General features: G+C 37.4%; 1 protein-coding gene across 3 annotated transcripts in view; it reads left to right on the forward strand.

Moving 5' to 3' along the window:
- The first annotated feature begins 1,110 nt into the window (after window positions 1–1,110).
- znf512b (zinc finger protein 512B) overlaps window positions 1,111–26,479 on the forward strand; it is a 35,759-nt gene continuing 10,390 nt past the window's right edge. The window contains exons 1-11 of one of the 3 annotated variants that reach the window (XM_008413908.3): window positions 1,111–1,504; window positions 1,754–2,194; window positions 5,074–5,208; window positions 20,033–20,112; window positions 20,267–20,395; window positions 20,654–20,823; window positions 20,917–21,194; window positions 21,314–21,385; window positions 22,980–23,114; window positions 23,792–23,919; window positions 24,891–24,983. In XM_008413908.3, the coding sequence (XP_008412130.2) occupies window positions 5,076–5,208; window positions 20,033–20,112; window positions 20,267–20,395; window positions 20,654–20,823; window positions 20,917–21,194; window positions 21,314–21,385; window positions 22,980–23,114; window positions 23,792–23,919; window positions 24,891–24,983 (1,218 nt within the window). In that variant the 5' untranslated portion in view covers window positions 1,111–1,504; window positions 1,754–2,194; window positions 5,074–5,075. Of the gene's footprint in view, window positions 1,505–1,753; window positions 2,195–5,073; window positions 5,209–14,807; window positions 14,925–20,032; window positions 20,113–20,266; window positions 20,396–20,653; window positions 20,824–20,916; window positions 21,195–21,313; window positions 21,386–22,979; window positions 23,115–23,791; window positions 23,920–24,890; window positions 24,984–26,479 lie in introns of those variants that run through there. The other 2 variants (XM_008413910.3, XM_017305859.2) reach the window with 2 other exon arrangements.

Here is a 26,479-nt window from a genome sequence, read left to right on the forward strand (position 1 = left end):
AAAAAACACTATGCAGTCAACAATTGAGAAAACCAGTAAGATATGCATCCAAATCACAAGTTTTGAAGTCACAATGATGAGATGTTCGTTTTGCCTTTTCACTCTGAGAAATGATTGAACTGTAGTGCCCTCTAGTGGGTGATTTATGGTCATAAACCTTGACTGAACGTGGTGAGACATATAAAAATGAATTATTTGTCGAATAATAATAATAATAATAATAATAGTAGAAGAAACAGTTCATTAATATCAACCACAGTTGCAATAACAGTAGAAGTGGTACAATTAAATTACAAAAGAAAATTTAATAAAAAAAACTAATACCTACTTCAGAAGAATAGTAATAATAATAAAGTTGATAATAATAAGATTAAGCATGAAATTATAAATTTTGTATAGTCGATTCTGATTATTGATACTCTAATACAACTATGTGTACATAATAAGGGTATGTTTTTTATTTATGCACAGAACTGAAAAATAATGTATCACTTTTTTTTAACCTATTAGTAATGTATTTCATTTCCCATTTCTGCCTTTTAAGCTACATATTTGACAATTCTAGCAATATGCTTGGCAACACTAAAGTTAAGCTATGCCGCCATCCACAGGCGATACCTAAAATAGTTTTTTCTACATTTAAATTACATCATGATTTCAAATCATTTCCACTAATAGGAGAATATCAGTCCATGTTGACTGGCACCAGTCAGAGTAAGAGAGTCCCTCTGTTGTTGTACTGAAACACAGAGAGGTGGCAATGAAACCATGAATGATTCATGAAGTCAGCTGTCTTTATGAGAAAAATGTAGGCTCCCGCCATATGTGAAACATTTATTATTAGCCGCTTTAGATGGGTGAAAAGCCATGTGCACATACCCTGCAGCCAGCTGACAGAGCATCTAATGCAGATTAAATATTGCATTAGATCCATTAATGTCATTACTTGAAATAAATAGGATTTAATATCTAAGGCGATGACCTTGAATTCTGTGGCAATATAAGAAAATATTACAGAGACTGGTAATGATGACATAAGGAAATATTTTTGCCTTCAGTGGTATATTCAGTAAATTTCTGGCGTACTTGGTTTTCAGCTGTTTATTTTTTTTTTTTAGAGAGAAGACTGCACAGACTGAACTCAAGCTGCGGGTCAGATTGGTCGAATGTTTAGCAGCAGCTCGATGCAAACACTTAACGAGGGCTGATATGAGGAATTTAAGCCCTGACCCCTTTTTTTCGTCAGGGACCAGCGCCGTTACGTCGAAAGAGCAGCGAGAGCCGGGGTATATTGCAGCGACTTTATCAGCCAGAGCAACCCCACACTGTTGTTATTCACTTCGAAATAGATAATAACAACGCGAGAGCTCGCAAGTTGCATCAAGACTGTGGCTGCAACTGTCAAAGGTGGAGTGGATACGCGCATGACCCAACACACACTACTGTAATACTGTACACGGCCGCCGAGATAAAATCCGTATAAAAAAGCCGAAATAATCCCGAGGTAAGGAGCCGGGGACTGGACTAACATCCGACGTTTCTTCTTCTTTTTCTTCGCTTCGTTTTCTTTTACTCTAACCGACTGTCTCACAGCCGTCGAAATTACTGCACTAAACATATTTTTGTGCCTCCCTTCAGCTACAGCCAGCGCAGGGATTTTTTTTTTTTTTTTTTACTCCTCCTTCGTAATAAAGTCGCCATTTTGCTTCACTGCCTATATAAACCATTCTGTATTCTAATATTTTTCCTTCAGGAGCCGAGGACCTGGTCGTGTTTCCTGGGTGTTTTTTAATATTTCTGGAGGGTCTAAGGAGAAGACGGAGGTTGGAGAAGTGCCTCGTGGTGTACATATTAATGCAGAAAAGGAGGAGGGAGGAGAATGCGTTTGGAAACTGGGAATGAGGTGAAACTACACTGGATTTCTTTTCATGGACACTCGGGATTGTGAATCGTCTTTTTGTCGTCGTGTTCAGAGGAGACGAGGCTGACGGCTGTCCACTTCCCTTCGGCCCCCCGAGCCTCCTGTCTGAACGGCCCTTGACGTACAAGCAGGTGTGATTGCCATGTAACATAACATTGGTGGAAAAAACGCCCACTTTGGTGCCTGTCTCCTGACCTCCTCCTCCCGTCACGTGGGTGACCCGGTGGGGCCCCCCAGGGCTCCTGCTGCTGAGTGACTGACCCCACAGTTCAGGTAGGTGTGGTCGGACTAAAGGAGGAAAAAGTGGAACACTTTTATTGTTTTTATTTACTCACATGTTCAAATTGAGTCTGACCATAGCTGACAAACACCGTGGCAGTGGGCCACGTGCAGTGGGAAATACTTGTTTGCAGGTTGGTTTGTTTGAGGCGTCACAGGCTTGTATTTATTATAACTCGAAGGATGGTTGCAAAAAATCTTTTATGGAATTACTTATTGTATTCGGCACTTTCTTGTTCCTAACTAAAAAAACAAAAACATGAGAGAAAAAAAAAACCCCTCTTGTTTCACAATAATATCACATTTGTTTTATTTTAAAATAGATACAGTTTTTTTTTCAACCATTTTAAAAGTATATATTATATTATCTGTAAGGGTTCTTCTGGTCATTCTAGCCCTTTGCCATTTAGTACTTTTGTAGTTCATTTTGAGATTGAACCAGACTCTTTAAGTTTCACGCTATTTTCTATTATGTGTTCTAGCCCTGTTGTGGGGAAATGTAGTTTTAGGAGTCCAATAAATAATATGTCTACTAGTTGGATGTTAGAGTTAATTTGGTTTGATCATGGCACATCATTTTAGAGCAATCAATTTGTCTGAACATGGATCAGAGTTATTTAATTTTCCTTTGGGATCAAGAAAGTTTTTTGAATTTGAATTGAACCAGAATCCCAAAAATTAAAACAAGTTTTAATGCAAATATTTCAGAAAACGATGTATTTTTTTATGATTTGAGCAATTTATCACTATTTTCATAATTCAGGTCAAAACTTTACTGCATGTAAAACAAACTGATACACAATGGCTTAATAACATGTTTGTTTGTTTACAGGTTTTAAATGGAAGTAGGTGGGTGCAAAATGACAACACTAAAAAATAACATGGGTGTAAAATTTGCAAACGGGTGCATTAACTCAGGGCCTAAGTCAATAAAAATGTTATTTTGACTCTACATAGTCCAAAGCAAAGATGTAGAATAAACGCTTGTTAAATGTTGTAGTAGTTTATAAGTTCTTCATGTGCAGAAGATTTCTTTTTGTTGTTCTGGTTTTTATAGATACACCAGTATAATACTGCTGATCACTTTGTTGGGCTATCTGCTCAGGTAGCCAGCTTGCAGTTGGCTTCATGTCAGACATATTTCTGTGACTTGCCAGCTGTAGTGTCAAAACAGTTTTAGCTTCATTAGACCCATGTTTCACGCCATGACTGATTTTTCACAACCTTTTCTAAACAGCTAAATGTTTTTCTTGTAATAAAAATATATATATAGTGGCCTTCTTTCAGATAGTTGACCAGCAGTTTGTAGCAGCAGGAAGTGGAGAAGCATCACTGTGCTAACTATGCTCTGTAGTCACTATGCCACTTTCTCTGACATCTAAATAAAAGGTCATTAAACCGCGGGAACAGTGTGATGAAATATTTTAGAGAAAGCTACCAAACCGTTTACAGTGTTAGGTGGAGCTGAAACTGTTTGGCAGTTAGCTTAAGTGAGAAAAATACCAAGTATATTTAAAGTTTGTTAGATCTATTTCTTTATTTGCATATATTTTAATATTTTGCCATTTGTAAATAAAGGTAAAAAATTCACACAAACTCAAAACATTCACAGTATTTTCCTACAACATGAATGTTGTATTTTAATATTTGAAGTAAGCTACATTTTAATTCCAGTACATATACATTAGCTATGTACTATTTTACAAAGAAGGTCCATGTTTAACTTTTTGCAAAGAACCTTGCAAACTTAATCTCTGATTATTTGTTCTGTTTTTTTTTTTGGTTTGGTTTTTTTTACTGTTTTTTGTAATTACTCATTTCTGTTTTTTTTGTTTGTTTTGCCCACATTTGTTAGTTTCAGGGCTTGGGTGATCTAACACCCCTGAGTCATACCAAACTACTGTTCCTGCATGCACTCTAGTACCTGTTTGTGCCTTTGTGCATTTCAACTTCTTGTTAAATGCAGAGCACTTGCTATGTATGTCAGAATATATTTAAGCAAAATGAAAGCAAATTATTTTCAGGACACATCAACCAGAAACATATATTGTAAAGCATGGCATGAAAATGGAAACTGATTGGTTCCTACTGGGTGTCATACTGTTTGGTGTTGTAACTTATAAAAGTGAGTGAAAGCATGTTGGATTCTAATTGCTGTCACTTCATTTAATAATTGGCAGCCTTCTTCATCAAAATTTTAGGAACAGTACATTTTATGTATGCAGTAGGTGTGTTGAGATTCAGCAGTTAATGTTGATAATTAATACTGTAAAGCAGAAAACTTTGCTGTCGACCAGGTGACCTAATACACAGGTCCTTCATTGGTCTTTCATAAGATAGAAAGCGAAAGAAGGCCACTATACATTTTTTATTATTACAAGAAAAACATTTCGCTGTTTAGAAATAGTTGGGGAAAACCAGTCATGGCGTGAAACGTGGGTCTAATGAAGCTAAAACTGTTTTGACACTACAGCTGGCAAGTCACAGCAATATGTCTGACATGAAGTCAACTGCAAGCTGGCTACCTGAGCAGATAGCCCAACAAAGTGATCAAGCAGAGCAGCAGTTCTTGTCTCTGTCCTTTCTTTGACTTACCTTTTGTCTAATGGGCAGAGCATGAAGTCAGATTATTGATTTTGAAATGAAACATGGGAGGTCACACCCTCATTACCACTGCAGATGATGTGTGTGCCTCCACTTATCTGACCTTCAGGCCAACAGTACCAATGACCAGTATGAAGACTCTGCATTAACAAGGAGAGAGCATCTTCACAGACTATCGATGTAGTGGAGTGCTAATAATGTTCTTACAAACATTGGGAACAGATTAATGAGCAGCAGAAAGCCTTTAACCTCATAATCTACCATTGCAGGCATGGAGAGCTCCAGTGGCCCCAGGCTTGGGAAGCTGTCCTCACCGGGCCTACCGAGGGGCCAAACACCCAAACACGGACATCCCCAGGAGTTTGTTAGAAGCACGCCATGCCCTGAAAACAACAACAAACATAGTGAGTGATATACCAATGTCCCTCTTTATATATGATTAGTGAGAATTAAGCTTTTGTTGGGATGAACCAGGTAAGTAGAGGCTTCATCCCCAGATGAATTCTTCTGGGGATGTGAAGTGGAGCATCTGTCCTACTGACTCTGACATAACATACTAACACATATTGTAAATGTGTTTGAATTTTTGTTCATACAGTGCTGTGCAAAATCATTCATACTGCATGGGAGTTTTATTTTATTTTAGAGTCTATTACTTATGCATATTTCATTGGAGTTTATATGATAGACATAAGCTAAGCATGTCTGTCATACTTAGCATGTCTCAGATTTTGGAAGTTTTTAACATAAAAACCTGAAAAGTGTGGAGTGTATTTTTGTATTTTGTTCTTTTTAAAATGTTTCTTGACTTCAATTAAAATTTAATTTAAGAAATTTTATAAATGTAACTTAAGTGGACATAAAACTAATAAACCATAAATGAGTGATTGATAGCATCAGTAAATTGATGATAGAGGGTATCAGACATGGGCAGTGTTTTTCATAAAATGTATGATATTATGCGTTACAGCTATGACAAAGTGATAAAAGTGATGATAAAAACCTATTGATCACTTCTTTTAAGTCTTTTTTTAGGTCATTAGTTATTGCAAAACAATGAAAGACTCAAACTCAAATGCCGCTGTTAAAGAACATTTTAATTTTTAAATGTACCTCTGGTACACTACTTGACTGGTTCAAGCGTTACCTAAAGAACAGGAATTTTGTCAACTTTTCATTGAAGCAAACAAAGATCACGGCTCCATCTTGGGGCTCTCCTTATTTAATATCTACATGTTACCACTAACTCATATTATAATATTAGCTACCATAACTATGTAGATGATACACTGCTCTACATTACAATACCACCAGGTGACAATGAACCCACTCAAGCACAGAGAATGTGCAGAAAACAAGTCAGTGTGTGAATGTGCAGAAGTTTCTTCTGATGAGTAGAAGCAAAACTGAAGTTATTATCTTTGAACCTAAAGAAGAACGATCTAGAGTCTGCACACAGCTTCAGTTATTACAGCTAGAAAGTGATCAGCGCCAAAATCTGTATGTAGTGATGGACCTAGACCTGCCAGAGACACATTGGACAACTGCATCTTCTAAAGAACTTTTGGAGGATTAAATCACTAATGTTCCAACAAAATATAGAGATACTCATCCATGCGTTTATGTTTAATTTGTAAATTTATTGATATTTTTTTTACTCTCTCATCGAACAAACAGTGGAGAAAACTATACAATAACAATACAGACCAAAGTATCAGTGTTTGTAATTTTTTTCTAAGTCTTAAGGATGTCAGTAACAAGCAGGTTTAAATAAGCTGGAAATATTGAACCCAGGCACTCCCAGTCAGTACCTGGCGACAGGCTGCTTCCACTTCACGTAATGGACATGATATAAAAGGAAAAGACAGGCAGAGGTTGTCAGATTTTGCTGGAAGGTGAACCTCTGCTGCAGTCAAGTCAAGTTTTCTTCCAGACCTGCTCTGTGTTCAGAAACATCTAACTTCCTTTCAAGTCTGGTCAGCTGATGATGCAGGTTATCATGCCACAAATGCTTCCACTTACATTTGTCGCTGTGGAGATGTTAATTGTGTTGTGTTACTTGTCTGCTGCATAAAATGTTGCGGCATGTAGGCCACAAAGTTTAGTTTTGGCTTCATCTGACCAGGACACATTTTCCTACATGTTTTCTGTTTCACGTGCATAGCTTCTGGAAGCCTGAAGTTCTTGTTGCTTCCTTTGAACAACCGCTTTCTTCTTGTAATGCCACCTGTTTTTATCTATCACATAAAACCACAAAGAAATGCACTGGAGTTTGTGGACATGATGTGATTAAATATGAAAATGTTAATAGAGGTATGAATTCTTATGTCACTTGGTATCTTCGTTTTATGTTATCTGCTGAAAATTTATCATTTTGGGTTAGCTGGTGAGAATTCCTGCATTGTTTCCAAAAGATATGATTACCTTACCATATTTCTAACTGGTCCCTACAGCATTTCTTTAAATGATTTATATTTTATTAAGAATCGTTGGTTCCAGTCTGTATGTAACTCTACCCCTCTCACTAGAGAAGGGCCTGGAAACTACAACATTTTTTCCTGGGACTGCCTTACAGTGAGAAAGCCAAACAAACACATATTGCCAAGCACTGACATGATTGAAACCCCAAGCCATCTGGATGGAGATGGAATATTTTGGAAGGAGAAAGCGAGACTAGGGAATGGTTTTTCAATTCAATAACCAGCAGATCCTCATGACTTTGGTAATAGCATCAGGCAGGCTTGGAAAGCTGGGTCTGTGCTAATATGACCCAGTTGTTTTGGTTGCTGCAAAATAGCCTCCTTTTTCCAGACACAGAGGTGCTTCATTGTGTTTGTTATTAGTAAAATCCCCAGGCTGTATTTTCATATCCATGCGGGGGCCTGCATGTGTTCGGTGGTGCCTGCTTTTTATGGGCGTCAATACAAACCTTATTCACCAAGATGAAGCCCAGAGTGCAGAAAACATAAGAAACAAAAACACATTTAAGTCTTTATAAAAAATCCCTCCTTTATCGTTTTCCAGTTATCTGCCTTATCTGATCGCTGGCACAAATTCAGAACATGCTCTCTAGTCTCATATTGCTTCCTGCTAATGTGCTGGTCTTGTGGTTTCATGTTGTGTTTATTTTGGTGGAAGACAGTGAGTCAGTTTAAACGGCAGCTTCTTACATGCAAGCTCTCAAAGTGTCATGTTATATAGATTTCCCTTATTCTTTATTACTCAATAAAGATACGTTTATAGATCCATCAGTGAAAAGTTGGTGGCCGTCTCCTCATTTTCTCCTTACTGTAAGACTAGAAGTTACACACATGTACTTCTTTAATGAGTAACCCTGCAGATCATGAGTAGGGATTTGTGTGTGTGCGTCTGTGTTAGTACTGTTTTCACAGGTGATGAATTGGTCCAGGTTTTTATGGGACTTTTCCAGGTAACTTAATACTCTACAGTTTGTGCATATGTTCCGCTTTCTTTTCCTATGGTTGATTTGCTCTGACTCGCATGCAAAGCTTCCCAGGGATACGAGTGCAATTAAATCATTGTGTTTAGTGGTGTGCATAGTTTTGTTTTTTTTTACCTAAACTTTCTGATGTTATTTAAAAAAAAATAGCTGTTAAAGTTGTTTCAAGAGAAGTTGTATGAAGCTTAGATGACATTAGGAAGAAATGTAATGAAAAGTTATGATTAAATATTGGTATTATTAGTTAAGGTAAAACCCTTGTGTTCCTAACTCATCTGTTTTCTGTCATAATGTCCGCACTCCTTTCCATTCATTTCCAAGCAATCTATTGCTACATCAGGAGTGAGGATTAGTGGCAGTGAAGTGAATCCATACAACTCACCATGTGCGATATTGGCACACCAAGGACTAATGTATGATTCTTGAAATCTAATAACCTGCCAAATATCACATCCAAGGAGTTCCATGCATTATTTTCCATTATAGGAATTGTGACATATAGTGAGGTAAAAATATTCTACAGTATGATATTTGCAAACTTCCAAAACTATGGGATTGATCAAACCCCAAAAACTATCTGGAAAAGATTACTGTTGAGTTCTGAAAAAATCCACATAAATGTTTTTGCTAATTGACTGAATCTGCTTCTTATTCTCTTATTAGTGAAACAGATTTCCTCCAGCTGTAAACAGGACATGTTATATGTGATCCTGTGGGAGCTAAACTTAAGAGTAAATAGAGAATGAGGTGACGGCTGTGGAGATGAGGTAGTTGCCTGGCAGTTGAAAGGTTGTGAGTTTGGTTCCAGATTTTTCTCACTGAAGTGCAAGACACTGTACCTGAAGTGATCTGCTAATCTGTATTTTGGTGTGAATATTTGTGTGGAAAAATCACTTTCGATGGTCTGTACGTCAAGAAAAGTGTTCTATAAGTTTATTTACTTATACGTCTATTTACTATTGTACTTTACTATTGTAGCACATCTTTCTTATCGACAACACTGTTTTACTCAGCTGGTTTGGCTTAAAACATTGGAATAAACAAGGCTTTTATCAAAAACTAATTATGTTTCATTTTTCATTTCATGTCTTTTGTTCGTTAATGGTTTTTCCTGAATAAAATTTAGCATAAAGAAATAATAGAAAACAAACTGTCTAAGCCATTCTTCGTTGTACTCGTGGTTTCCTGAAAGTCTTCGTGCTTTGAAACATGAAGATAATAAGTTCAGATCGGCTTGCATGCGTTCCTAAAGTGTTGTGATTAAGCTTTAATCTTGCCACACCAGACAGATCGCATGGGAGGATGTGGTCCTTGAGGTTGACTTTGAGACGTTTTTCTTTGTTGTTTTATGTTTTCTTCCCTTTGATATTGTGTTTAAACCTGGTATTATTATTTCTTTTGATTAGATAGAAGTAAATCTGTTATTTAAAATACTCCGGTCAACTGAAGTCAGTCTTTGCAAAACATATTGTCAAGCTCAGAGAACACTTAACCATTTAAAAGGAGTAGAAAATGTCTGGTTCTGTGGTATACCTTCAAGAAAGTCTTTCAAAGGAAGTAGAAGATATAGAGGAGGTATTATTTAAGACATTAAAGTATTGATTTTTAATACCTTTTTAAACCAGATTAGACCTAAACCACACCACAAGATATTTTAATTGCATTATGTATTCTGCTGCATTATCTTTGTACTTCAAAGTCAGATTTTCTGAGTTCCCAGAAAGAAAAGCAACAACAATATGACTCAGACAGTCAGAGCTTGCTGAGGAAGTGTAGTATTCAAGATGGCTGCACACCCACAGAATGTAGGCGTGCACCTCATCGTGTTTCCGTCTTAAGTAAACCAGTGGCACCAAAAGTTCCGTAGATCTACTTGCGGACATGTTCCTTCAGTGTTTGAACATATTGAATGAATATATACTGTTTTGGTATTTTATTGATAATATTAGCCAGCACAAACACAAATAACAAGTTCCACTGTTCTGAAGCCTGCAAATAAAACACTTTTAACTTATATGTGATATAATCTTGCCACAGGTTTATACTTTGCTCAAAAGCTCCGACTTCTGGAACATGTTTAATGCAGCATGTTCAATGTTAAATAATGTAAAGAATAAGTAAAATATATATATTTTTCCAGAATATAAAAGTGAAACTCCTCAGGGTGACGTAATGAGATTTATTACAAAACATTAAAAAGAATAATATGTTTATTTTGACTGATCTGATTTTGTAAGTGTTTACGTAGGTACCTTATATTTTAATTCAGGAATTTCACAGACATTTGAGCAGATGAGCCAGGTTAAATCCATAAATGTAAGCAGCTTTCTGCCACCGTTGTGCAGTTAGTTAACTGTAGATTTTCTTCATTAAGTTATTTCTATTCACATGAGCGTGGCAGCAGAATATTCACTGTTGCAGGCAAACACAGAGGACGGGATGTTGAGCAGAAATGATTTACAGAGAATTCACTGTTATACAATTTAAAAAATGTCAAATTAAGGTTTTTTATACTCATCAATCAAGGCTTCATTGCAATAGTATGACTGAGTAATTCATATTGATTTGTCCACTTACCTGCTGCAGAGGGTTACAAAATCACTGGTCAAGTATTGTAACCCACTGTGATTTTTTTTCATATTTAAACTTTTACACACAAACTCCAAGAGAATATTTTTTTTTAAAAATTACATTTTTTTTTTAGAAGACTTTCCATCCACATCTAAGGTTCAGTGTGTTTCTCATGCATCTTGACGGCTATGAGCTTCCTGTTTTCTTGCTTCCTTAATTCCTGCTGATGTTCAATATTAATGCGCCTTAAATTTTCTATTTTATTTGCCATGTTTACCATCAGTCATTTTGAGAGTGATTATTTTGATGCAGCTTTGTGTGATTGCAGCTAAATGCAGGTATTTTGACAGTTGGTGCTTCCCACTCAGGATTAGCCACCACTAGCTTATCCTGTCAGACTAGTCTTATTAACTAAGCCTCTTCCTCATAATGACCCACCTGAGCCACTCAGATAAGATACAGTTGAAAAGCCCACATCCCAACTTCGTACCTGCACTCAACAGTAAAATGTAAATTTTTTGTTTTATTTTAGGAAATATCTGAATATTCCCCTGCCACTTAAACCATTTATTATTTATATTTTTATTTAATGAAAGGCTTTAATGAGATACTGAAAACTTTGTACCATTAAAAAGCCGGTGTGTTTCCCTTTTCTGATGTTTTTGCTGCTATTTTAATGTGTTTTTGTGCTTACTGTGGGGGTTTTTTCTTACCTAAAAGTAATGCACATTGTCTTTAGTAGTTCAGTTTTTTTTTCAAGCTTCTGCAAAGGTCTTCCTGCGAGGCTTTAAGTCAGGGCTCGAACTTCCAAATAGGGCAGATATATTTTCTCGTTGCGACTTCTGAAATTCTGCCGTTTTTATTCACAAAACCTTGAAACCTTGACAGCACAGCTAAACATAGTATGTCTAAAGAATTTGCACATAATGTAATTAGCACATCAGAAAAATAACTATTTCAACAGACTAACACATTTAAACTTGTGGGCTTCATCAGGGTCATCATAAAACATGGAACTGTTTGCATATAGATACAAAAGGTGCAAAATAGAAAGGAAATTTACAACAACCAATGTTACATTTACAAATAGAAAGCCAGACCAATTAACACATAAAGGGTACGGTTTGTCACAAGGTTGGTACTCTAGACTTCCACTTGGACAAATTTCAGTATATCCAGTTTTAGGGTGAATCATACAAGCAGTGGCGAGTTTCCAGAAGCTCCTTTAAAATCCAAAAGCAAGGAACATAGACACAACAATCATAATAGTTGTATAAAGGTCATGAATAAAAACATTAACTTATGAACTCATTAATTAAAAGATCCATAATCATATTTATTAAAAATGGAAAAGTATGTTGAAACATCTTACCTCTATGACAAATGAGTGATATTTGTCAAATGAATACCGCTGGAGCACAAAATAAAGACCCATAAATATGAACTGCAAATGTGCAGTTGCAATGTCTTCTGTTGCTTAAAACATAAACATACCGTTTATCATTAAATATAATTGTGAAAAGTGGTAGAAAACCACTGGCTTATGTGGTTGTATGGGAAAAATATTTACCCAGTCTGGTATACAGACATACACAGATCTGAAATAACATTATGTTAATTGACAGGTGAAGTGATAAATGGTTCAGTAACGGTTTAAACAGCATAATTTTGATGTGTTGACCTCCAAATTCCCCAAAGGTTAGATCCAATTAAACATGTGTGTTGATGTGTAGGACAAATAAATCCATGGAGACGGAGGCCCCACCTTACAAAACTTGAAGGATCAGCTACTAACAGGTTGATACCAGATAACACAGCATACCTTCAGGATATGAGTGCTATCTATGTCTTGACTGGTCTGGACTGTTTTTACAAAAAAAAAAAAAAGGAAAGGCAGACATACTGTTAGATCATTAATTAATGCCATATTTATGCATTTTTTTTTCACATAAGGTGTGTTTTTCAGTGTACAGAAAACAGCACCAGGTGCTGCACAAGTTTCATTCACTCATTATCAGCTTCTTTCTTTAGAAGACAATTGCATTAGAAAGGCTTCTCCCTACAATATTATACTGGCTATGTTAGCACTGGAAATTATACCTTTGGTGATTTTAAATACCTCAGCCTAATGTCCATATGTGCAAACATCAATGTTCTAAACTGAGTGAAATGAGATCGTTCTGCCTGTGGGACCCTCATTTCTGGCCCACAGCTGCCATTTGCTAGAACTGCACATTTGCCTTAATTTCCATCAGTTTTTTTTTCTTCTGCCTTTTCTCTCCATGTACTCACAATTCCTCTGACTTATTTTGTCCCATTCTGGATGGATAAACAAATTCCTTCCTTCATCTCTTTAACTGTCTCTTGTTTAAATTAGTAAAATGTTGGATAATATTTGGGGGTATTTTTGCCTGGTTCTTATTCTTCTATTAATAAAGCTTCATTATCCTTGTACGTAGTATTTGTGGAGTTTTTCAGTTGTGAAAAAGATGACAAACAGATTGGTAAGAAGAAAGAATCTTAAGTTTGTGAGTTATTTTCCATAAGGAGGGAGCGGCAGGCTTTCTGCAGGCGCTGTCTGGCTTTCATGTATCTGGACTGTATAGCTTGTTCCGTAAACATGGGTCATGTTTATATTTATTTATATGCAATGGAACGGTTAAAAACCCCACTGTGAGCTGCTGGTGGTTTATACATTTGCAAAGATTTAGCTTGTTCTGCTGTCAGCTCGGCTCCTCCTTTATTTTCGTCCTTCCCTTGAAATTATACATATGTGACCAGCCAGCTGGAGTTGTTGTGATTGAAAGTCTTTAAAACCATTACACCACATTAGTTCTGCACAAGCATGGAAAAAAAAAACCAGCTGTAAGATCAATGCATAATTTGTAAGTATCCAGATTACATTTCAGAAATCTCAACCATGTCTCTTTTCCTTTGAACTGGCTGTGTAATGTGTGGTTTAGTGGTAGTATTAAACTGGTATTCATCGCTTCTTATAAGGAATGAGTCGTTATTCTGTGGTTTCAGGCGCCGTGCGCCCTGAAAGTAGTTTTTCATTTGGACACTTGCTTTCTCACGCTAGCTACTAATTTTAAAGATATGTGGTCCGAGGATCTCCCACTCTGAGTCAGTTTCATACTATGAAACATGAGAGTGCAAACCTGCAAATCAACTGAAAGATGTGCACCCTGAGCATACAGCAGCATTGTTTTTACATGCAGAAAGCCATTTTGCACATGAGCTGCTTGTACTAGGGTTTGTAGGATTACATTAACAGCAGATCATATTTTCTCTGGACTGCACTGTAAATTAAACTCAAACAAGTTTAATCTTTAATATTCAGAGAGCTTATACAGGTAGTGAAACTTTGAGCTGCTTTCATCACCCTCTAGTTTACACCCCAAATGTTCTCTTGACTTCTAATTGTTATCTGATAAAACATGTTGATGTGGAAAACAAGTTTTTACCTCAGTGAGGATGGGCTGTACATTCTAATATTAATGTCAGTGCAGCACATGTGGGTCTGTTGTAGAAATGTTTAATTGAAGAATTGAAGTGTGAATAACAATTCCATCCATCCATCCAGCCAGCAAGCATATGAGCTTTCTTATAGCTATATTCCTGTTGCGGTAGCAGGTTTCTTTAGTGTCCTGTTTGCAAAGATCATCTCACCATCAAGATCAGAGAATAAGGTTGAGTTCATTTGAAAGACTTTTTATTTTCTGTTTTAGTGCTGCTTCTGTTGATGAACAGCAAAAATTTACATTATGTGATAATTCCACCAAAGAAAGGAATGATGGTTCCTGAGGTTGGTGTTAGATCATATTCTCCTAGAATAAGACAGTTTAGTTGTGAAGAAACATGGAAGTGCTTAGCTTAGGCACAGCTACAGTGGGGCAGAAAAGAAAGAGAGGGAGGGCAGTAAGACAAAGACGGTATGAGTCTGAGAGCCGGTTGCACTGACAGAGTCTGGTTTTCTTTTCAGTAAGTTAGTGACTTCTGGCGCTGCTCCACTTCACTTCTCTGTCTTACTCACTTTCTGGAAGCAGATCTGACTGGGAGGGAATATGGGGACGTCTTCGAAAGGAGGTGCGTATACGAAGAAGAGGGAGAAATGCGCTGAGTATGTGTGTGTGTGTGTGTGATGGAGTGAGAAAGAGAGAGGGAGGAAATGAAAATACATGCAGAAAAAATACAGTATACGCGTTCGTGGGAAGTAGTAAAAAAACACGAGTGCGTATGAAACGTGAGATGTGAGAACATTTTTTTAAATCTAAACCACATTGTCTGCAGCAGAGTCTTACTGTAAGCATTGTGTTCTAAACCCAGGTGTATTGGTTTCTTCACCTTTTGTCCATTTAGATTGAGGAAGTAGTGAAACTATGCCCTCATTCCACAAGGCATGTGTTCGTGGTGGATGTTTGTTTATAACTACAGTAGGTCTGAAGCCCACTGTGCAGACACAGACAAAGGCTTCTGTGTAAGTGTTTGTCAAGGAAAACAAATGGCTCTTCTGTACGTGCATACTGTTGTGTGTATGCGTGTGTGCTTGTGGGTAATGCGTGAACGCTTGCACTAAGGGAGAGCAGTTGCAGGCGTAGCTAGGAGAACGCAGAGGTTATTTGAGATCATTAGACAGCTGCCAGGACTCCTGTGTCCTGACTCTTGTCCTCTCTGCTTTTCTTTTCTCTTTTTGCACGCCTTCAAGTGTTAAACAGTGTGGCGCAACAGTTGCAGGCAGCTGGGAGCGAATCACACTCTGACATTAGCAGAACAGCTGTTTTATCCCCGTGGCCTGTGCATGAGAACCGGGCTTCGGGTTTGACACAATGGGCCTGCTTTGTTTCAGACCAAAACAATTTACGTGATTGCTGGAACATCAGAGCGCCAGTGTGCTCCAAACTTCCAACTTCTGCTTAAAGATTGTAATTTGTTTACGAAGATAATCCAAAAGAGAAGAGTTAACGTTTTATATTTAGAAGCATAATTTATGTGCAGAACAGGCTGTTATTGTTTGCATTGTAGCGCACAGTTCATAAATTTGAGTCAGATTGTTTTGCTTTCACTAAGAGGCCTCTAATTGTGGTAAGACAAGTGGATGTTATTCCCATAGCAACAAGATCATATCTTTCCCAAGAGCAAAATTCATTAATTATGCTGTTTTTTTTTCAAGGCCTTTATTTTCTAGGACAAGAATTAGAATGCAAGCTCAATTTCATTCTCAGCAAAAGAGCAGCTTTGCCAAGTGCATCACCTCTCCAGCTGCTACCCAGCTAATAGAGAAATGCTCTGGTGCCTGGAGAATATTAATACACTCATATCAATGCATTGACATCACACACACACACATGCACACTGGTAATGGGTTTGTGTACTTGTTTGTGCAGGACTGTGTGCTTTTATGTTTGTGTTTACTCATTTTGTCAAGTATTTGAAGTTTCAAGTCTGCAATGCTGTGCCACGTCTCATTCTATTTTGCTCTATCTTTAGTAATTTTCAGACTAACTTAATGTTGTGAGTCTGCAAAAAGAGATTAGACACAAACATTTTCAGTGGTCTTTGTTTGTGGGTGTGGGTCTGAGAGAACAAGAGATGAAGAAGGAAAGTGGAGGTGTTAAAAGTTTGCTGTGTAATCCTTGTATGCATTGTGACTTGCAAAATCTGTCATACCCCTTTTCACATTAATGCAAAAACAAACTTCAGTGTGTCTGATTAAGATTTTATGCGATTGATCTCCACAAAGTTGTGAATAACAGGGAAGTAGAATGAAAACGATTCACAGGTGTAAAAAAGTGTGGTGTGCATTTCTACTCAACCCTCCTCCACAAGAGTCAATACTGTATAGAGCAGCCTTTCACTTCTGCTACAGCTGCAAATGTTTTGGTATGTCTCACACTGTGCGTCAAACTTCTAGAGACTGAAAATTTTGCAGATTCTGTTTCATTTTGTCTGTTGAAAAAACAAAATGTCCACAGAACGATACTGCCACCATCATTTTCTGATCATGGAGATTGTGGTTTTAGGATGATGTTCTCTTCTATACATAGCATTTTGCTTGTAGGCGACAAAGTTAATTTTTTGCCTCACACCAAATTTGTGGAGGTCGCAACTAGTAGTTTTGCTTTGATGTAAACTATTCTGCATGAGCTACGACTAGGATTGAGGGTCATTGAACTGCAGACTGAACCTTAGTCTCAGTCTACGGCTGTGTCTAGCAGGTTTTATTAAGCCATCCTGTGTGCTGAAGAAAATAATTTCCTCAGCATGATGCTGTCACCCCCATGTTTCATATGCGGCATTGTGTGTTTAGGATGATGTACAATATTTTCTGAGTTGCCATGACCCTCTTGACTACCACTTTGACTGATTATCTCTGTCAATTTAGGTGGACGGCCAGGTTTTGTGAGATTTGCAGCTGTTCCAAATGTTTTCCACTTTCAAATGAGGACTGAAAAAGTGCTTTGCGAGATGTTCCAAACTTGGAGTATTGTTTTATAACTATGTCCTGCATTAAACTTCATAATTTCATCTTAAGGCGCTGTGTTTGTCTACTAATGCTATGAAGCAACCCTCTGGCAAGTCTTGTTTGTTAAAAAGTTGGAAAACTGTTGATCATTTTTCTCCCACTTTATTTTGTGCAAGTTTGTCACATGAATTCCTACTGAAATACAGTTAATCAGAATTAAAAAACTCATCCCCCTGGTTAAAATCACACAAAACTCTTAATATTTTCACGGAAATAACCTTACAAACAGTTCATACTTATATTACTGTGAATTCAGTTGATTGGACTTAATTTGGATAGACACACACCTGCCTCTGTATAGGGTTCCACAGTTCCCAGAGCTCAAACTGGAAATCACTGCAGATCTGAAACATAAAATTAGTTTTAACAAAAAGCGTGCAACACAAAATCATCCTCAGTGCTTCACAAGTGTTAATTTGCCAGCTATATTTTTCTACTACAGCAGCAATTAAAATAATAGAGGCTCTAATTTAAAATTGTGTGTCCAGGTGGTCTTTTGTGTGGCTTCTTTTGGTCTTGCCGTGTCGATGTGGTCGGGTCCAGAGCATATGTAAAGACACATTCTGCAGAGCAGGGTTACCTGCAGCCCTGTCATTCAGTATTATGTTCAGCCAGAATCATTCTTCTGTGAAATTCCCTTCTCCCTGTTCAACATCCTTTTTATTCTCTACTCCCTCTTTTCTCACCTTTTCACTCATACATATATTCTTGTACGGAGCACACTCTTCATCTGTCTGGGCTGATTTGCTCAGGTACCAGTGTGCTACGGAGAGGGAGTGTGGGGGTTTTAATTGTGGCAGAGAAAAGAGCAGTACTGAGATGGTGGAACCATCGAGAAAGATGAGCAAGAGCAGAGAGAGAAAAGAGAGAAACTTAGTCTTGTGGTGAGAAAAGAGGAAAGCAGCAATATCAGAGATGAAAGAGGGGCGCAACAGAGAGAACAGAGTGAGCTGAGGCAGTCAGTCTGCAGTCTGCTGTGTCAGAGGTTCGTTCAAGCTCCTGCAATTTATATCCTTTGCTCACACAGCTTTCACTTTCACACACTCATGCAAAAACACACATGCTTACACATGGACATGCACAAGAGAGAGTGACATGTGACTCCCCTGGTTTCCATTTAGCTCTGTGTATACACACACTTGAGTCAGTCCATTTGTTTTTTGTGGGAATCCCATGATATCAGATTATGTATGTGTGGTGAAGCGCCTCCTTGTGTGTGTTTCTGTCCAAAACCTGCTTTGTTTTTGCAGGAAGAAAGCAATTGCTCTGAAATAGATTTGGACAGTTCACAGCTCTATTAAAATGAATTGGAATATTACTGAAAAGTAAATTCATTTTAGTAAGTCCAATAAATATGTGAAACACGTTAAACTAATTAATTACACATGAGCTGATGCTTTCATCCCTTTATTTCTGCTAATTATAATAATTTGCCACTAACTGCCGATGAAAACACAGCATTTAACTTGCAAATAAAAAGCAATTTTTTCAACACAATTCACTGTCCTCCAAGTGGAGGACAATTCACTGTCTTTGTCTGTCTGAGACTAAAACAAACTAAAGCACAAGGACATTGCAGAGTAGGGCAGCTAAGGCTGGACAACTTGTGTAAAATTAATAAATGTGCCTAGTTCTTGTGCTGTTAATGTGCTGACCTGACTATCCAGTCCTCAATGTTACTAATGTTCTCATTCTATGAACATTAGACAGTGAATTGTCCATGTGGACAATTCACTGTCCACTTGGAGGACAGTGAATTGCTTTGAAATTTGCAATTTTTCTAATGATTTCTTCTAGTTAAATCTTTATTTATTCAAATTTAGAGTTGCAGGCTATATATAAAATATTTTTTTTATTTACAAACAAATTTGCTGATATTTTATTGCACTAACCTCTTGAATGACCTATTCATCACTTTAAATATAAGCAAATATAATTCCATAAAATGTAGTCAGTTTCCTTTGTTGTCCATATCTTTCAATTATATCTTGTTGATAACTCAGCTTTTAGCATATATCAGTTTGGTTTTGTTTATTTGTCACAGGTTGCTCAGCAATAAAATGTGTCTTCAAAAATATAATTTGTCTAGTATTTGTGCACACAGTGGCTCTAAAGCCTGCAGTTATGTACATTAACAGCTTGCACTTTTAAGTGAGTGAATTCAGTTCAGTTCAAATTAAAAAAATACAGTTTCTGCTGCTTAGAAGCTTCACATTAGTTTGAAAGAGTAACTAAAGCTTTAACTGGTTGTTACAACAATTCAACTGTGTATATTTGCTATCTAGAAGACAAAAGCAGTCTGCACCTTAAAAACAGAACTGCCAAGCTTATCATCTCAAGGTTTTGTGCTCTTAGTCTGTAAAGAAAAAAAACTGTTATTCTGCTGAAGAACTACTGTAAAATACTGGAGGCGACACTGTGCATGGTTTTAGGAAAAAACAAAAAGGTAAAATATCGCATTTTGGTGATCCATCATCTACCTGTCTATCCTAGCTCCTTAACTCAACCTCTATAGTGATTGTGAATCATTAATTCTGTTAGAATTAAGAGAACCGAAAATGGTTTGTGGAACACTTCACGAAACTTTGTCATAACAATTTGCACTTTTGTTAAGTGTGAAGTAGTGGCGTCACTTTTATTCCAAAGATATTTTATTCTCTCATTTTTCCAGGTTTAATGTGTGACGACCAAGCAGATGGGAAGAGAAAAGGTCGGCCTAAGACTGACGGTCAGGAGCTTAGGAGCATTCCTGTGAGTATCTCTCTTGGACATGTCTGGGTGCGTTATCTGGGCTTTGTTACCCATTCATAGTGGACAGTTTCTTGATGTCTGCAAGATAAACCAATTTAAATTAAAAAAAATAATAATTGCAGGTTCTCTCTCTTTTGTCATCATGTCTATGCAGGCCCATTTGATAATACAATGGAAGGAAGAGTTCAAGCGCCGCTCCAGGGTTAAATGTCCATGTACAGGCTGTTGGTTAGAATTTCCCAGCATCTATGGCGTTAAGTACCACTATCAACGCTGCCAAGGAGTGAGTCACTGGCCTCTGCTGCTTTTCCTGCTATTTTACTGGCTATTTCTGTTTGGATTCTTCCGATAAGGTTTAAAGATCCAAGAAACGCAATTGAATCTTATACGACTACTGAAATTAAGAAATACAATTTATGTTTTTCTTCTTGAATGATTTCTAAGTTACCTAAGAGCTTCAAATAATAACCACCAACTAATATTGGATAATGTGTAGGTGGAGAGCTTAATCTAGGTCCCCACTCATGATATCTTTCTTCAGCCCACTGTAGCCGAGAAGCTGAGTCACGGCTGTCCCTACTGTGAGGCAGCTTTTGCCACAAAAGTACGGCTGGAGAAGCACAAACTGTGGAACCACCCAGAGAGAGTTAGCAAGGAGGCCAAGGAACAGCAACTTCTTAAGATTCCTGTCAAATCCAACATCAAGAAAAGGTGACTGAAAGTTCAAATTCCTACCCAAAGCAATCAGGCGGATGTTTTAAGTGTTTTAATGCCTAAATCTGTTTCTTCGGTGTGTGAATTTAGGCCTATGGAGAACAGTCCGCCATCGCCGTTGTTCTTTAAGGTGAAAAAAACGTACGAGGTTTCCGCACCGTCTCAGAACGGAGAACTAACCCACCTCAAGAGTGAGAGGAAAGTACACAGTCAGATCCCGGCTTCACAGCAGATTCACCCGCCATCGCACACAGTTCAGTCTCAGTCGCAGTCTCAAAGCACATCATCCGACGCAGGAGGGAGTGAAAGTGAAGGCGGAAGTCTTCCCTCTTCTTACCCCGACGAAGATCCAGAGCGAATGAGGCACAGTAAGATTGCAGCAAAATGTTGTAATGCACTTTTGTTTTTGTCGTGTATGCTACGTCTTTAATGATACAATGACAGTTCCTTTTTTGTATTTTTTTTGTTGGTTTTTTTAATGGTCCAGGACGGAAGCAAAAAACTCCCAAGAAATTCACCGGAGAACAGCCGTCAATATCTGGGACGTTTGGGCTGAAAGGTAAGCACCTGCTACTGCAGATAATCCAGCCTTTCTAATGGAAATTTGCACTCTACCACTATTTTTAATTACCATGTCACCATGATTATAAAGATGATAAATAGACCGTTTGTGTAGACAGAATCAACATTGATTACAGAAGACCTCAGGAATTATTTGATGTTTTATTTAATTATACAATTCTGAGGAGAGCTAATATACCACTGTGTCCCTGCAGAGTTGATTTTAGGCCATTTCAAGAGAATTGCATTTTTTGTGTCATTGTGAATGCTCCCTATTGCTACTGATCAATGGAGCTAGTCTTTTAACAGCGTTAATGTGGCAACTGCTGAGATGCTTCATTTCTGGCTAAATGAAACAGTGAGTCACATACACAGCTTTACCAACCTCCTTCTGTCTTTGTCTCATTGATATGCTGGAAATACTCAGTGACTCATGTAGCATATTCAGCCTGTAAAGCACTTCTCATCACATGTCAAACAATTCATCTGCCGTTTTGCAAGACTGATTGCTCTCTTTCAGGCTGCCTCTCATATGTATACAGTGTCTTGCAAAAGTTTTCAGAACCCCTGAAGTATTTCATATATTTCCTCAATATAGCTGCAAACTTCAGTGCAGTTTATTGGCATTGTATATGACAGTCTAAGCCAAAGCAGTGCATCATTTTTAGTAGGATAAGATGATGCATGGCATAATTTTTTCACCCAAAAAAAATATCTAAAAAGTTTGCATAGTATTTGCATTCAAGCTCTATTATTATATAACTAAATAACATCCAACCCAACCAACTGATTTTAATTATAACCTCAAGGCAATTGGCAAGGCGATAATAGAGAAATGCTTATTTTTTGTTTGTTTTTTAAGCTTTTATTGGCTCTCCTGGCTTTTATTTGACAGTGGTCAGGAAGGAACAACTGTCATCTGGCCGGGACTCGGCCTTGGCATCGAAGTCCAAAGCCTCTATATAGGGGTCACGCGCTTTATCCCTGAGCCATCGTCGTGCTCAACAGAGAACTAATTAATCCATCATTAAAAAAATGAGGAGAGTATTGCACAACTTCAAACCTACCGAGACATACATTCAATTGAGATTTTGTTGACCTGAAAATCGATGCTCAAAATAAGGATCAAGGCTATTTTTGCCAGCGTTTGAGCTATTTCTAAAAAGAGTTAAATATTTAATGTCTTTAATTTGCAAAGCAGATAGAAATAAACCCCAAAACAGTTCAAGAAAATATTGACTAAGTACAAGTCAGACTCTTCAGGTTTTTAGCTGTACAGGAAATGACAATGTAATTTTCTTAATACTTCACAATTTTAAACTACTGTCAGTCATATAAAAGCAAAAAATATATGTTACTGGAGTTAATGTACAAAAGCTTAAGGTGATGTGAAAACTTTTTCAAAACACCAATTCTACTAAAGTAATATTTACAGTTGATTGTCCTTACTTTATGCTATGGTACATAAAGTTTAACTCTTTGGTTTCTTGTCATTTTCTCTTCACTGTCATTTTTTCTCCCCCTTTTTTAAAAATAGTTTATTGTCCAAATTAATTACTACAGTAGTTGTATCTTCTGTATGTCCATTTCAGGCATGACTAAGGTCGAGGAGAAACTGAAGGCAGGTCGTGTGAAGAGACCAGAGGGCTGTGGGTTCAGCGATGAACCTCAGAGAAGACCCGCATCTGCTCAGTCCTCCAAGAAGGAGCCAGTGACAGCAAGCTCGGGTGAGAACTAAGATCAGATCTATGAAATCCTTAAATAAATAAAAAATAGTGAACCTAAAGAAATAAATTGACCAATGCTGATTTTATACAAAATCTGAAAAAAATAACAAAAAAGGATTTCTAACATAAGTTTGCTCAGCTATATTATCATGATGCACAGTTTGTAAAAGAATCTAATCTCCATATATAGTTTTTTTAGTGATGCCACAGCATTTCAAAAGCAGAGATTTACTAGATTTTTGCTTTTTTTTGTATTAATTTGTGCAATACCACCTACTAATTTTGGCAGATGTTGAGGAACTTCCTGCTGTTAAGTGTTTGTTCGCTCTTTGATTTTCTGTGACTGCTTCATCCTTCTCAGGATGGAGCAGTCACAGATCCCAGCCATTATTATGTAAGAAGCACGTAGGAGAAAGGTCGCTAGTGTGTAACAAAGCTACATTTAAAATTACCCAGGCTTGGAAGCCTGTCATTATTTACAGGGGTGTAGAAATTGAATAAATTCTTCCTATCTGACTTTGTGTGTACTGCTTTTTGCTGGGCTCTTCTGTTCAGTGCGGTTCTGGGATCTGATAGATTATTTTAAACTGAGAAAAACATGAAGCAATAAAATGTTCCTAATCCTTAATATTTTACATGCATTTTACAAGCCTTCCTGCTTCCCATTTGTTGCCCAGGTGGTGTTTCTGACACTCAGTGGCAGCGAACAATCTCGGAGCGAGGTGAAGTGGTGTGTCCGACCTGCTCCATTGTCACCAGGAAAACAATCCATGGTCTGAAGAAACACATGGAGATATGCCAGAAGGTAAGCAAGAAATACACCTGTCTACCACACAGAAAACCAAAACTTTTCTGAAACTGGGTCAATATTCTATTTTGGTAGGGGAACACTGTTTTATGACTAAAGCTACCAAACTACCATGAACATGTTTGTTTAGAGGCTAAGATCTGCCCGTGGACCAGAGCACATAGCCTGACTAATTAATTGTAACAGCGGCATCATTAGCTATTGTACATATTTAGTGTTACATTTTTAACACTAAAATAGCATGATACCATGATCTTGATACTCTGAAACCACGATAAATAGTTTCTCAAAGTTATAATGCTGTGGGAATGTCATACTGACTTCTAATTACTCTTTGCATATTCTGTGATGTTATGCGATACAACATGATGGTGAATAAGCATATTACCTCGATTACTGTTTCAAAAATTAAGTTTCAACTCTGCATTGTACAGATATGATCCAGAAATACCACAGGTGCTGGGTCTTTATTATCAGCGGTGTTAAAGTGACCCCCTCCCCGTGGATCGGTAGTTAACTATGCCATCTGTAAACTAAATCTGCCGTCTACCAGAGTCATCTTAAGACATAGGCAGACCTTACTAAATAGATTACATTTACATTTTATATTTGTTTTTGTGTCGATAAACCAAATTTGCCTTTTCAGGGCCTGATTTTGGCTTTTATGCCACTATAACAAAAATCCATCTGTGCACAATCTGGCTTTTTTAAAGTGACATCCGTATATACACTAGGTGGCTATGAAAATAAAATCTGCCAGCATCTCCAGCCTGTGCAGCATTTTTACTAGTTTCTGGTTGTAACATAATCATTTTTTATCTTATACCTCAGAGGTTGGTTTTTTTTTATGAGAACTGACCAGATTGTTGACTAGATTTTTGTGCATTGATTGATTCAGTTTAGTGAAAAGTCGACCTTAGTTTTTGTTTGATATAAATGATTCTCTGTTTGGCCCTCACTGTCCTCAGCTCCAGGATGCCCTAAAGTGCCAGCAGTGCCAGAAACAGTTCCGGTCCAAAGCTGGTCTAAACTACCACACCATGGCTGAACACAGCACCAAGGTACTCTGGCATGTGTTGTGTTTTTTTTTTTAAGTTGTGTTAAATACACACCCTGTTGTGTCTTCTTTGTGTATCAATCTTAGCCTGACCCTGAGGAAAATGCTTTGGGTGTTTTGAGAGTTTTGAGAGTGTTTTGACAGCAAGGAATTTCAGCTGTTTGGAAACTGCTCTGACTTTTTCTTGCGTTGATGTGCTGCTTCTTCTCTGGGCCCATGAAGTTATACCTTATGTTTAAATATCTTTCCATTCAGTAAAATACATCTCTGTTTTTAATTCCTTAAAATTGTATTGGAAATCGTAACCTGGCTGGTGGCATTTTTGTTTTATTGCTCCTATTTCTTTCTGATGACCAAGAGCTTCATTAAGATACTATCATGCCCTGTCTTGCATTAGAGCAATGACACTGCAATGAAGTTTGTTAAATAATTCAAAGCTGCTTATTTGTAAAGGTATCATAAAAAATTAACGACTCTACAGGCAGTAAACTTTGAGGCTTGTAGTATGTTGGAAGGTGGTGAACACCTAGGCTCCAAGGAGCTGATACATGGGCTCGTACATGTATATTTATGAAGTGTGTCATGCTTGGTAGTTTTGGAGCAATGATCCATTTGCACCATCAAAATTAAGCTGAGTGAATCAGCTATATATCTTCTGAAGGGACTTGTAGCCCGACATTACTGGCATCCTTACAATTCAGCAGTGAAGATGACTTCAGCATGTTAGGTATGTAAGATCCTCAGAGATATGAGAAGGCGAGTTATTCCAGGAAAATTACAATGCACAGCATATTTTATAGATGATCATAAATAGTTAGTGAAACTATAAAAGATCTCAGTATTTTGGATGTGGTTTTGTCACTTGTGTTTTTGTACAAAAATCTCAGATTAGGTCCTGACTGAAGTAGTGGAAAGCTGGAATTAAACTTGTTCCTTTCTGATTGAAGGACAGTTACCATACTCACTCTCACCACAGCGGCTCCTATTTTTAAATTATTTATGGCAAAAAATATTTATCATGCGTTTGTAAGGCAAGTTGGTATTTCTACTGATCATATTTATGCAGGCATTACTGCAGAAAAGAACATCATACCGCCACTGCAGCATCTGCTAAATCAGATTTATTCATCTAGTGGCTTTGATTTATAGAAGCGTCATTTTTTAATGTCCTGTCAATCTTTCAGCCCTTAACTTGAACTCTGGTCCTTTTTTATGTGTAGTGATTCTTTTTACTGAATTATTTATAAGTATTTGATATTGATGTGGTTATTTTATTAATATTAGCCTTAATTAACTTATTTTTGTCCCTATTTTTATGCAGCCATAAACTATGCAAGTTTATAGTAGCTGCATACCACGGGTGTTGTAGTTTGGTATTTTTGTAGCGTGTAGTTTTCAGGGACCTTTGGTCTTTTGTGTTTGAAGTGTTTGTACATGAACTGGGCTATTTAAAAACCTTATTTACATAGTGTTAGATAGTTGGGTTGCGCCCTGGAAAGA

Source organism: Poecilia reticulata, chromosome 7, assembly GCF_904066995.2.
Source record: "Poecilia reticulata chromosome 7, P_reticulata-male-v2, whole genome shotgun sequence".
In the NCBI taxonomy this organism is placed as follows: domain Eukaryota; kingdom Metazoa; phylum Chordata; class Actinopteri; order Cyprinodontiformes; family Poeciliidae; genus Poecilia; species Poecilia reticulata.